This window comes from Phycodurus eques, chromosome 9 (genome assembly GCF_024500275.1).
Source record: "Phycodurus eques isolate BA_2022a chromosome 9, UOR_Pequ_1.1, whole genome shotgun sequence".
Classification (NCBI taxonomy): Eukaryota; Metazoa; Chordata; class Actinopteri; order Syngnathiformes; family Syngnathidae; genus Phycodurus; species Phycodurus eques.
In genome coordinates, this window is record NC_084533.1 from 17,040,967 (window position 1) to 17,053,898 (window position 12,932).

The 12,932-nt window shown below is 40.6% G+C and overlaps 1 protein-coding gene across 5 annotated transcripts in view; it reads right to left on the reverse strand.

Annotated features, from left to right (window-relative positions):
- Positions 1 to 2,163: 2,163 nt before the first annotated feature.
- Positions 2,164 to 12,932, reverse strand: part of ebf1a (EBF transcription factor 1a) — a 71,018-nt gene continuing 60,249 nt past the window's right edge. Inside the window, exons 14-17 of one of the 5 annotated variants that reach the window (XM_061685908.1) lie at positions 12,728 to 12,907; positions 7,992 to 8,189; positions 7,027 to 7,095; positions 2,164 to 4,362 (exon numbers count right to left, since the gene is read on the reverse strand). In XM_061685908.1, the coding sequence (XP_061541892.1) occupies positions 7,028 to 7,095; positions 7,992 to 8,189; positions 12,728 to 12,907 (446 nt within the window). In that variant the 3' untranslated portion in view covers positions 2,164 to 4,362; position 7,027. Of the gene's footprint in view, positions 4,363 to 7,026; positions 7,096 to 7,991; positions 8,365 to 12,727; positions 12,908 to 12,932 lie in introns of those variants that run through there. The other 4 variants (XM_061685910.1, XM_061685909.1, XM_061685912.1 and 1 more) reach the window with 4 other exon arrangements.

The following is a 12,932-nucleotide window of genomic DNA, read 5'->3' on the forward strand; positions in this document are numbered from 1 at the left end:
ATGTGCAAGATGGTGCGGAAAATATGCATTAATATATTTCATCAGGATACTAGTAGCACAGAAACACGTGAACAGCAGCACTCTTGATGTGTGCTGAGGCTGTTGGTGCCTCTAGTTCTCCAGGAATAGTGTCTTTGAATATGATGTCTCGAGAGGCAGCTGAGGTCTGCCCCGGGCCTCCCGCTCATATTGTCCTCCTCCACACTGACCACTCTATCTGGCCGTGCAAAGCTTGAGCAAAATGGCTTCACCTTTTGTCTTGGTGTATTTATGATTTATGTGTTTCTGCTCAGATGCTGTGCGAGTGTGTATGTCTGCAATTATGGAGTCCCTGTTGATGCTTGGCGCACCAATCAAAAACATTAGTCTCCACCATTTAATGTATTTTTCTCTGTATGTAGTCACCTGTGTAATTCAATATTCTACCTCTTACAGCTAAATCATGCACACCACTTTACTGTTTGTCAGCAAACTATCAATTCTCTTATTAGACATACAGCTCTGCGCAATAATAAACCTGCAAGCGATTAGAGAGGTCACAAAGTGTTTACAAATCCTTCATTCATCACTACTTCCAGGTTACCCTCCCTGAGCGCTACAGAAGCCTCCAGTTACCACAGAGACCCCGCAACACTCGGAGGTCAGCAGAATCCTGGGAACCGCTAAGGTAATCCAATCGCGGCCTACCTAAATTACATATGCAAAAATAAAAAATAAATTAATTTTCTGCTGATGACCGGGTATGCAAATGATGACTCAATTATGGTGGGCTGGTGTGTTTGAAATTAATAACCTTGGAATCATCAATATGTTTAGGAGGAAACTTGTCAGGCTAACCATGTTCACCATGCCATCGCTAATGCATTAATGAATTTGGTTCATTAGAGAGAGAATCCTCGTGATAAGGGGGAGGGGATGCAGACCTGTTCTTGACTTGGGGAATTATCTCTGCAACTCCTCTTCTTGTGTGTTAATCTGATTTAGCAGATCATCGTTCCCCTTCAATCTACAGAAAGTCAAAATGACAATGATAATAGTAAATATTTCAAAAATATAAATCCTTGTTGGTGCTCTCGTAAACAGTTGAGTGCAATAGAATACCACAGCATGGAAAGAACCATACTTGATAACATAATATAGTAATAACAAAAATTTTGATTTCTACATGCTTTAAGTTGAAATGTATAGCAACAGGGCTCTTTAAAGAACCGTGTTTTTGTTTGTGTTTATTGTTGTATTTATTCATTGCAAGAATGTGCTGGTTTTTCAGGTTTTTCTTTTGGGAAGTTTATCTTTATTAGCACTTTTAAAATCAGTGAAGAAAGGTAATGTCACATTGAAAATAAAATACAATGATGGAAATGTACTCCGACAACATTATTATTGACGTAATAATAATCCATCCATCCATCCATCTACTACTCTGTACTGCTTGTCCTCATCAGGTAGCAGGAGCGCGGGAGCCTATCCCAGCTGACTTGGTGGGTTACACCCCAGGACTGGTTGCCAGTCCATCACAGGATGTATATAGACAAACAACAATTCACACTTACATTCACACTTATGGACAATTCAGAATTTTCAATTAACCTTCCATGCACGGTTTTGGAATGTGTGTGTGGAAGCTGGAGTACCTCCAACTAAGATTTGAACCTCAGAAGTGTGAGGCAGACATGCTAATCACTAGGCTGCCAAGGTTTAAAACTATTCCTGCAGTTTCAATTCATAAACTGTACATATACTGTCGTATTCTAGTCAAGTCAAGTTTATTTGCATAGCCCTTAATCACAAAAGTGTCTCAAAGGGCTTCACAGGCCCACAGTTCACAAAGATCGACTACATCCCCTAGTGTATACCGCTCAACTGGGCAAGGAAACACACGCAAAATAAATAAATAAATAAAAATAAAATACATTTGGAGGAAAAACAAACAAACAAACAAACAAAAAACTTTGGGAGGGACCACAGATGAAGGAATTCCCCTTCCAGAATGACCAGGCTGCAATGGACCAACTGAGTGGGCAACTTCTATCACATCACATGATGCTGTACAATAGTTAAAACAGCATGAGCATTCTGTTTCAATTGGCAACCTATGCAGACAATGTGGGGACACACAAAATTAGCTCTTGATTAATAATAATAATAAAAATGCGGACAAAGTCACAGACAAGAGGTAACTTTAATTCAACATTGTGAGAGTCCAAAAGTTATCTTACAGCTCATCAAAAACAATAACAATCTATACAGTAGATTTTTTTTCTTCTCTTAGAGCTTTTTAGTGTATTTGCAGTCAAAGACAGAAAAAAACCCAACAAAAAACACAGAGGAAAAAAATAGACACTGGCTATTTGGTTTGCATCTGTCTTTTTCGTTGTATAAAACAAAAATCATAATGGGGATGGAGCTAAGTTTCCAAAGAGAAGCCATTCATTTGTGTACGACAATAGACCTCTGTGGTGTGTTTGTGAAACAGATATGGCGTGGCCCCTCATATAGAACAACAACACAAGTGACTGAAAACACTCGTCTGTCAGCGGGCACCACTCACTTCAAATGCTCCTTAACAAAACTAGAAAAGCAGAGAGAAAAGTCCCCTTATCTGACGGTCTGTCCACAACATGCTCGCGCACACTTACACACACACAGACACACACACACGCGCACACACACACACACACACACACACACGCACACAATAATCTAAAAAAATTCAAAATCTACAGAAATGAGCTACCGTTTAGCTTGTAATGAAGCCATGTTTTAGAGTGGGACATGTAGCATGAATGCCACAGGGATCGGCTACTTAGGTCTGAATTGTGATTCCGTGTGTGTGATAAGATTGTGCTTTGGCAGCGTTTCGCTGTGCTACTTAGAATTAAACAAGGATAAGTAAGGTGAAAGGATTTCTCGAAGCAAGTAAAAACGTGCCATTGCTGTTGTATTTTCGAGTGTTTTTGAATTATGGCTCTTTGTGTTCTTGTGTGTGTTTGTGCTTTGTCCCCCAAGTTCCCATGAATTCCTCTGTGGCAAAGAGACTATTGTGGCAAGGCTAGAAAACTGTACACGTGATTGAATGAAGAATGGGATTGCATTGTTAAGGCATCTAGACTGCTGGTAAAGATTACAGTGACAGAAAACAAGAGTGTAGGGATACATACAATATGTAAGCAGGCATAAATAACATGGGGAAAGAAAGAATGTGCACGCACACACACACGCTCATATACACACACAAGGACAGTGCCACTCAAGAGAAGAACCCATGCATATTAACAGTATCAATCTGGAAAAACAAAAAGATATATCTTTACAGTATAATATGTGTATATATTCTTTAAAAAAATCTACTTCAACCAAATACTCTGAATAAGATGCTACTTTTTGCCATACAATAAACATTTTTATAAGGAAACAAACCAAAAAAAACAACAGACACATTTTATTAACTTATACAAAAATAGACAATGGTGTGTTGGTGAGTCCCATACAAAACCAAAAGAAGTCACATTTAAATAGTGAGAGACAACAGTGAATCATGTAACAAAACACAGTGTAGTATGTTCACAACTAAACAAAGGTGATGTACAAATACAAGGGATAAATACAGTATTTATAGAATATCTTACACAACCCCCTTTTTTGTATCCAAATCCTTGTTGTATCTTTAAATCTTCTGTACTGAGAAGCTGCCTTAAGACATTTTTCAAACTAGAGCTTTTGCCAGAAAAAAATAAAATAAAATAGCTGAATGAAATAAATGGGAAAAAAAACCACCTTTTTATATACAAAAATATATCACACCTTTTATTCTAATGTCATATTTGCTTGACTCCTTCAGTACAGTGCTGGCTGGACACACACATCATTGGGCTTTTCAAGTTTTTATGAATCCCTTTTGGCTAAATCATCACATCATATTTTCTAAACTCTTGTGACATGCTTCATGGTCACAGTTTTAGTAGAATTAAAACAGCATAAATAGAATAGGATCATTGTGTTATGCTCTCTCATTCAGTTTTACTTCTGTGTGTGTTTTTTTTTTTTTTTTTTTTTTTAGCAAGCAAGCTAATCACTTAACTGTTTTTTGTGCACGTTACACTTTGCTTCTCCAGTAATCGAATAAACAAAGATACATATGAATATGAATCCCGGAGCTACACTAATTCAACCAAAAGGGAAATGACATGGAAAAGGTTGTTCCGTCTTCTAAATCCCAGTGGAGTGGAAAGGCCTGAGTTTTGAACAGAGTTCTTATCGTCACTTCAGCTCCAGTGTCTGACACACACTTGTGTCTTGCTCCTCTCAACATTCTTCTTTTCCAGATCCTCTACATGGGTGGAACAATCATCCCTGGAATCGCTGCTTGTGGGAAAAGAGGGGGAGGAAAGAGGGAGAAAGCGAGGCAGTGGGGGGTAAAGAAAAAAGAGAGAGAGAGGTCAGTCATGTGATAGCTGGGTTTCATCTGTCATCACAACAGTGCCATAACCCAAATGTGCTGCCGCAAGGATGCGTCTCCCTCCCTCATTATCTCGTCAAATCAAAACATTTTCCTGCTAACCCGCCACACACGGACCACATCATTCCAGTCTGGCACAGGCCTCTTCACAAATAGTTTCATGCGAACAGTGCCGCTGCTAATTGTTAGCAGTTACATTACACCCAAAGTATTCTGTTTGTGTGTGTGAACAAATGCAACGTGGGTGATGGAGGCGATGAGATTATGCTTGACACATGGAAATGGATCTGAAATGGAGCAGCCTGTTTGTACACTCAACATTGGCGTGTATAATCACGCTTGCTTTAGGAAGAGCTCCAATATAAGAACTGTATCACAAATGGCTTTACAAAGATAATGTGTGTGTGTGTGTGTGTGTGTGTCAATGTCAAATACGTATTCACTATTGTGGTTGGAGTTTTCCCCACATCACATTGAGAGGTTTTTCTAATATTTATGGAACCTTAAATTAAAGGTGATGTTTGCAGCTTTCCCAAAAATTTGTTATCATATTTCTTAAAGCTATCAGTATGATTAGTAAAATGATCAGTGAAAAAATATCCCTCTCTGGGGCTATTGTGTACCTTTATTTAGATTTTTAACCACTGCACCAGAGGAAGAGCAACCAACTAGAGACAGAAGGGGTGACAGATGAGGTATCAATCATTTGCCATGCACTCGTGGTCACCCGCACACACCTGCAGTGTCGTGCTGAACTGTTAGCTTGGGCTTTAGGGTCTTTGCTGAAACCATGTTGGAATATCCACTTTTGGAAAAATAAAAAAAGTGCCCATTCCTCGTTTGCTAACAACTGAGCATAGGACAAGCTAAGAGGAGCAGAGTGTAAGGATCTCGGGTAGCTGAGATGATTCAGAAGCGATGCAGAATTAAAAACATTTCTGCTCGACAGGTAAGTTTTTTTCCTCTGTTTGATTTTTTATTTATTGTACATTCCCAAAAAAGTAATCTTCAAACCAATGCACGTAAATGAGAAGCACATTACAATTGGCTTTGGTCAGAGATTTGAGAGGGGAAGGAATTAATGAAGTGAGGTGACATTCAAATCTCGCTAGGGGTTTTAAAACGGCGAACTCCCCTTTACGTTTCTTACGAGTCAAAATATATGATGCAGCTCTATGTATGATGAAGCACAGTTCTAAATAATAAATAATGGAAGTTTAAACTTTTTTAACCCCCAAAATGACTGTACTATGGTGGAACCTCAAATCTCGCCCCAAAATGTATAAAATTTTGAATTGAACTGGAGGTTGAAGAGTCATCATGTGCATGAGTCACGATAGATGTCAGCAAATCTTGTAAGACTTCAGGGTGGGAAACCTCATTCCAATCTGTGGTCATTTCACTTTTAGTGTTTTCACTTTGGAGGGCCATACTAAATTAATGAAAAGATATGACTCAATAAAGTCAACTAGCTTCATTAAACAGATTCTGTTTGACTTTGGAGGTTCCACTGTAATTTGCAATATAATCATTACATGCAAGTATCATGTATTTTCCTGTCATTGTTTTTTTCATTATACATTAATTCATTTCTATTACCTTATTGAATCATTGGTTTTATTGTGAGGCACGTGGTGTCCATTTTGTTTAAATTTCCAAATATTGTTTTTTTGTCCTCTGCGACTGGCTGGCGACGAGTTCAGGGTGTACCCCGCCTCTCGCCCACAGTCAGCTGGGATAGGCTCCACCACGCCCGTCACCCTAGTGAGGATAATGGATGGATGGATGGCTTTCTTTGTTTGTCCTTTCAAGTGTTAAATTAATACATGACTGACTGACCTATTATTATCTTTGTAAAGGCAAATGGCAGATTTTATTTCTTACAGCTCGTGAATCAGATCATTCAGTTGTTGCCTCCTACTTCAGCCATTCCCTCCCCTGAGTTTTACACATAAGCCATCACATGGTGAAGCCATCAGATGGAGAAATTTTTCATGTAAAATATTGGCTTCCTATTGATTCCTCTCTCTCTCTTCAATCCACTAATTCCTGGGTTATTTCCTAAATGCGTTCGTCTTGTTTGGATTAACTGAATGCGTGTGTGTGTGTGTGTGTCAGTATGATCAGCGTGCAGTGGCCCCCGGGTCACCATGTTCAGCGCTCATCAACGCCGACAGAGGAAGTGAGGAAGTGCTTAGCTTGGGGCTCTGATAAAGATTCCCATCCATCATTTCTCTGGCTCAGGATCTCAACACCATACAACATCCTGGCCAGACGGGCCGACTATGAGCCGTGTTGGATGGAAATGGGAGAGCAGAATGACCCCTGGTGGCACAACACACACCTCCCCACGGACGGTGGACACAGCACAAGGCAGGAAGCAGGAAGCGAAAACAGGAAATGGAACACATATGCGTTCTCACTGACAAGTGGAGCGTGACAAATAAAAAACGAGAAGGAAGGGCAGGGCAGGATGAGCTGCTGCAGTGAACGAGCTGGGTGGGACAGCGTGGGATGGAAAGAAACAGGAATGGTGGACAAAAAAAAGAGAGAGCAGGGTAACATACTTCAGGAGAAGGCCAGGCCCTGCAGGGAGCTGGCTGATGAGTACTTGCTAGAGTCCACAAAAGACTGATCTGAAGTCAGGAGGGACAGTCAGGGATCAAGGAGGGTAAAGGAAGAAATAAAAGGGTGAAGTGGAGGAAGAGAGGGGTAATAAGAGGCAAGAGGAAAAGGAAAAGGTGAGAAATTGTTGTTAAAAGGAGGTTAATGTAGCAGCATTGGCGCATAACATGTCACAGGCAGTCGTGTAGGTCACTGTCACTGTACTCGACTGAAGGAGTCAAGTACAGTGGAACCACCACAGTCAAATGCAATTTGGAGTCCAACCAAAGGTTTGTGGAAAAAATACAGACTGAATCTGTCTCTCTTCAGTGACCAACATAAATGAGTACACCTCAACAGATTTGTTAGAAAACCTTAGGTTTCCTTTCATAAGCAATATTTTCTACAGTTTACTACACTGCAAAATACTCCCACAAATGTGGGGCATTTCCAATCTTGAGATTTATCACTGCACATACAATTCTTTGGTAATTCATCCATCCATCCATCCATCCATCCATGCAGCCATCCATCCATCCATCCAGCCATCCATCCATCCAAAGTTCCCTTTGTTTCCCACAATGAAGAAATTAGCTATCTTTAAGTACGTTGAAAAGCATGGCACTTGAAGACCAATCGATCACCTTATGCATCATCAGAGGATTGGTAATGCTATGTTATTTTAGTTTTATTTAGTCTCATTATAGCTCCTTTCATTTCTTAAGAATTCTTAATAATGTTTATATGATTATTAAAGCATCAACTGTACAGTAAATACAGTGTTAAATGTACTAATATGTAATATTTTCCATTACTGTTACTATCATTGATAATGGGAACAATGAGTGAATCAGTATCCCGAACAGATTGTGTTGTACTTTGGAAGGTCCAGTTTGTACACGTCACTTATCAGCTACCTCGTTCTTACCTTGCAGGCTGTTAGCGGTGGCGCTGGTGCACGTGGGCGGTGGCGAGTTTTGGGGTCGGACGACAGGAGCAAAGGCGCTCTTCTGCTTGACGGCGGCGGACACCATGTTAGCAGGGGAGAAGGAGAAGATGCCGGAGGAGCTGCTACAGTTGGAGGGCAGGCTGGTCGACGACGCCATGGTGGGGCTGGACGGGACGACTGAGAGGTGTGGAAGGGGGGAGGAGGAGAGCGAGGTTGAACAGAGGGCAGGAGAGGGGGTTGTCAGGAAAGAGGGATGGGTAAGAAAGATGAAGACGGGAATAAAAGGGGAAGAGCCGGGGTTAGAGAGAGGACCGAGGGCAGAGGACGGGCAGACGGGACGAACAGAAGGGGACTGGTCAACGGATGATGGCAGGAGGGATAATAGTTCAGATAAATAGCTCCCACGTATTGTTTTAAGCAAAGAGATACATGGAGACATTAACATGTAGGTTTAAATAATAATAAAATACTTTTTATTCTTTTTTTTCTTCAAATATTTAAAAAGATATTGCTGTATTTTAATGATTAATACTGTTGTCCTACCTGTTAAGTCTTTTCCCCTGGAGCACACTTTGATATCCTAAAATCTGACCCCTTGATTTTGATTGGGACTGTGATTGACATTCTTGGTGGTATTCCCCCACCCCAAAAAAGGGGGCGAGAGGGCACAGCCGAAAGTGCCATCCTGAATTCGGTATTGACAAAGATAATAATGCTCAAATTTGATGGAGTCACTTCTATGCTTTGGGAGTCAGCAGCCTAATGCAGTTCCTCCAACTCAATTTAAATGTTTTTGTTTCATTTTCCTTTCTTGTACTTTTTCACAACATTTGCTACATTTTGTCTTGTTGTTCCAAGAGTTATCGGGGAGCAGTGTTGTGCTCAAGACCACACTATCCAAGACTTTTGGGGGTCAAGACCGAGTCATGACCAAGACCGAGACAAGCCAAGACCGAGACATGACCAGGAATGAGACAAGCCGAGACCGACAACTTAATTCTTGCAAAAAATAAAATAGCCAATTTAGTTGATTTGACTTAAGCTGCAGCCAATGTATAATACATGTTTAAAGCGCGCTACGGAAACACATTCATAGACAAATTTGACACACACATGATGGAGCACATTGTAACCTGGCTGTTGTCGGAGTGCGTGTGCACCAAAAGTACGCTTAAAAGTGAAACTGTTTGTATGCGTGTAAAGTTATGCATTCAAACACACATAAATTGACTGGCCACTAAATCAGGTACAGGGCCGCAATTGGCATTGTGTGTTGGGGGAAATAATATGAACAAGACCACCCCTGCCCCCGCGACCCGACCTCGGATAAGCGGTAGAAAATGGATGAATGGGAAATAATATGCAACATATACAGCGGCTGAAATAAGTATTTAACACATCATAATTTTTCTCAGTGAATATATTTCAAAGGTGCTATTGACATGAACATTTCACCAGATGTTGGGAACAACCCAAGTAATCCATACATACAAAGAAAGTAGAACAACTAAGATCATAAATTAAGTTGTATGGTATAGTGTGAAATGAAACAGAGAAAAAGTATTGAACACGCCAACTGGTATTTATTTAATACTTTGTACAAAAGCCTTTGTTTGTAATGACAGCTTCAAGACACCTCCTGTATGGAGAAACTAGTCGCATGCATTGCTCTGGTGTGATTTTGGCCCATTCCTACACACAAGCAGTCTTCAAATCTTGAAGGTTCCGTGGGCTTCTTTTATGGACCTTGAGTTTCAGTTCTTCCCATAGATTTCCGATTGGATTCAAAGTCAAGTGAGTGGTTGGGCCATTCGGGCAGCTTTATCTTTTTTCTTTGAAACCATTTGAGAGTTTCATTGGCTGTGTGTTTTGAATCATTAGCCTGCTGAAATGTCCACCCTCGTTTCATTTTCATCATCCTCGTAGATGGCAGCAGATTTTTGTCAAGAATGTCTCAGTACATTTGCCCATTCATCCTTCCTTCAATAATGGGAAGTTTACCAATACCATTTTCTGAAAAGCAGCCCCACACCATCATGTTCCCACCTCCGAACTTCACTGTTGGCATGATGTTTTTAGGGTGATTGCAGTGACATTTCTCCTCCAAACGTGGTCTGCGTGGCATCCAAAGAGTTCAAGTTTACTCACATCAGACCAGACTATAGTCTCCCAGTATTTAACTGGCTTTTCCAAATGTTGTTCAGCACAATTTAAATGAGCTTTTACATGCTTTTGTTTTTTTTACAGCAATGGGGTCTTGCGTGGTGAGCATGCATACAGGCCATGGCGACTCACTGTTTTCGTTGTGACAACAGTACCTGCTAATTCCAGGTCTTGTTGAAGCTCTCCAAAGGTGGTCCTTGGCTCTTGGACAACCCCTTTGATTATTATTTGCACTCCTCTGTTAGTAATCTTGCGAGGAGCACCTGATCGAGGCAAATTTATGGTGGTATGATTGGCTTTCCACTTACCTATTATGGCCCCAACCGTGCTCACTGGAACATTCCGAAGCTTAGCTATGCACCTGTAACCAATCCCATCATTATGTTTTTCAATAATTAGTTTGCGATGGTCTTGAGACAACTCCTTGCTCTTACCCATCATGAGATGTATCTTGACTCACAACTTGGCAATGAGACCTTTTTGTAGGCCATCAGTTAGGACTGAACCAGTTGATATTCATTTGTACTCACAAGGGGCTGGATTGCTGTTTGATTATTGATATATTTCAGTTGTTGTCTTGGCTTTCCATGGCTTTTTGCACCTGCCTTTCTTCATGTGTTCGATACTTTTTCCCTATGTTTTTTCACATTATTACGCACAACTTAATTTCTCAGTTTATTTGTTCTACGTTCTTTGTCTGTATGGATTACTTGGATTGTTCCCAACATCTGGTGAAATTTTTATGTCAATAGCACCTTTGGAAATATATTTAGTGAGAAAATATGGTGATGTGTTAAACACTTATTTCAGCCGCTGTACATTTAGTATTGTTAAACTGCAGCGTTGAAACCTTTGTCTTGCATCTTGGAGTAAACGTGTCTCAAGTGTTACAACACTATTGGGGAGTGTGGACGCTATCTGGCTTTTTTCCCTTTTGTTTGCATTGCTTCACCTACAACCGTGAGGAACTATTGCCGGCTGGCATCTCCATCAGCCAAGAATGCATCCCACAGGAGATAGAGAAAGGCACGAGAGCCAACGCTAAAGTGAAATGAGAGAAATGACTAAATGGGACAGAAAATTTGAACTGTTCTTTCCATTGATCATTATGGGGAATGGAAAGTCACTCGCCAACAGATTAACAGCTATTAGAAAATGGAAGTTGTTTGTTTACATTCAACCTTCAGATGCAGCAGCCAACGCAAGTGACGTCATTCATGCTGTTATTGTGAGATTACAATTTCAAAATCTTGGTACCCTCATACTGGTCGGAGGAGACTCTAATCATGTTACGCTCTCTCATCTACTAACTACTTCACAGTACATGTTAACTGTGCAATGAGAGGGATTAAAACTGGAGACCTCCTGTGCACCAATGTAAAGGCAGCATTAGAAACACCTCTCAATATTAATGTAGTGCATTTCTCCAACAATGGAAACTATAACCACTTCAAATCTCACTCTGTGTCAATCAAAGATGAACATTATCTTTTTTAAATTGAGACTTTTTCTCAGTTGTGGAAATTTTCTCAGTTGTGGAAGAATATATTACTTTTATTAATTCATATAAAATATAAATTCATCTGAAATTGCATTCCAGAATTCTGCCTTGAGAAATATTCTAAACATATAAAATATATAAAAATCATTTTCACAGCTTTAAATGTCAACCTGTGAATATTTCCTTTCCAAAATAGTACAACAGAATTTGTGCAAGGGCTCCAAAGTCAAGATGGAAGCCTTCTTCACAATGGCTATTAGCTGGATTTACTGTACATGGGAGGCACCAATTTCCTCAGCCAAATTCTCTCTCACACTGACATCATCCCATCTATCCACTTCTCAAGGGTTTGTCTTTTGTCTGCTAATACACTTAGAGGATTTCCCCCCTCAGTGATTTTATAATCAGCCAAGTCGTATTTCACCTGCCCTCTGATATCTGCTTCTGCCTTTATTGTTGTTATTATCCAACACTTAGCTTTTATGGTTCTTCCTGCCAAATCCTTGCAATAAAGTCATAATCCATTTATGAAGGGGCCTAACTAATCAATTAATGAAAATTGGACCTACAAAGGCAGGTTGAGGGGCCATTGATTGAAAATGTCTGTGTGGGGCCGATGAGCCTGTTAAAATACTTGTTAACACCCAGGAATCAAAGAACTGAAATGGAATTGCTTCTCTCGCAATTAGTTTATTGATTTAATCAAAGGTCTTTAATGTAGAGAGTGAATGTGTGTGTGTGTGTGTGTGCGTGTGTGTGTGTGTGTGTGTGTGTGTGTGCGTGTGTGCGCATGCGTGCATGTGTGTCAGGGGGGCCGCTAAGGTGATCTGCTCCCCTTTCCCAATAAAGGGAGGATTTGTGTTTGACTCTGTTCTTAAGGAAATAGATGAGCCAGCTAAACTGCTCAATTGGCTCCTTGTATGTCCAATTTTGTGTCCACTTGATACTGTTTAACAGCCAAAAGGCTCTTGATCTGCCTTCTTTACCTCCTCATCTGACTCATGTGAGAGCTGATTGGTCGTAGGCTCTAAGATGTGATGCATTTACTCACTAGCATACGGGGAGTTGCCTGCGGATCCATTGAGGAAGTTGGGCGAAGTGCCCAAGGTTGCCATGCCAGAGTTAGCGTAGCCATTCATGCTAGTGGAGACAGAGCTGTAGCTACCCTGCTGGGGAGTGGAGCTGGGGACATAACCATGAGGGGACACACTGCTTGTAGTCCTACTGAAACCTATGGACAGGGAAAGAGGGAGAGG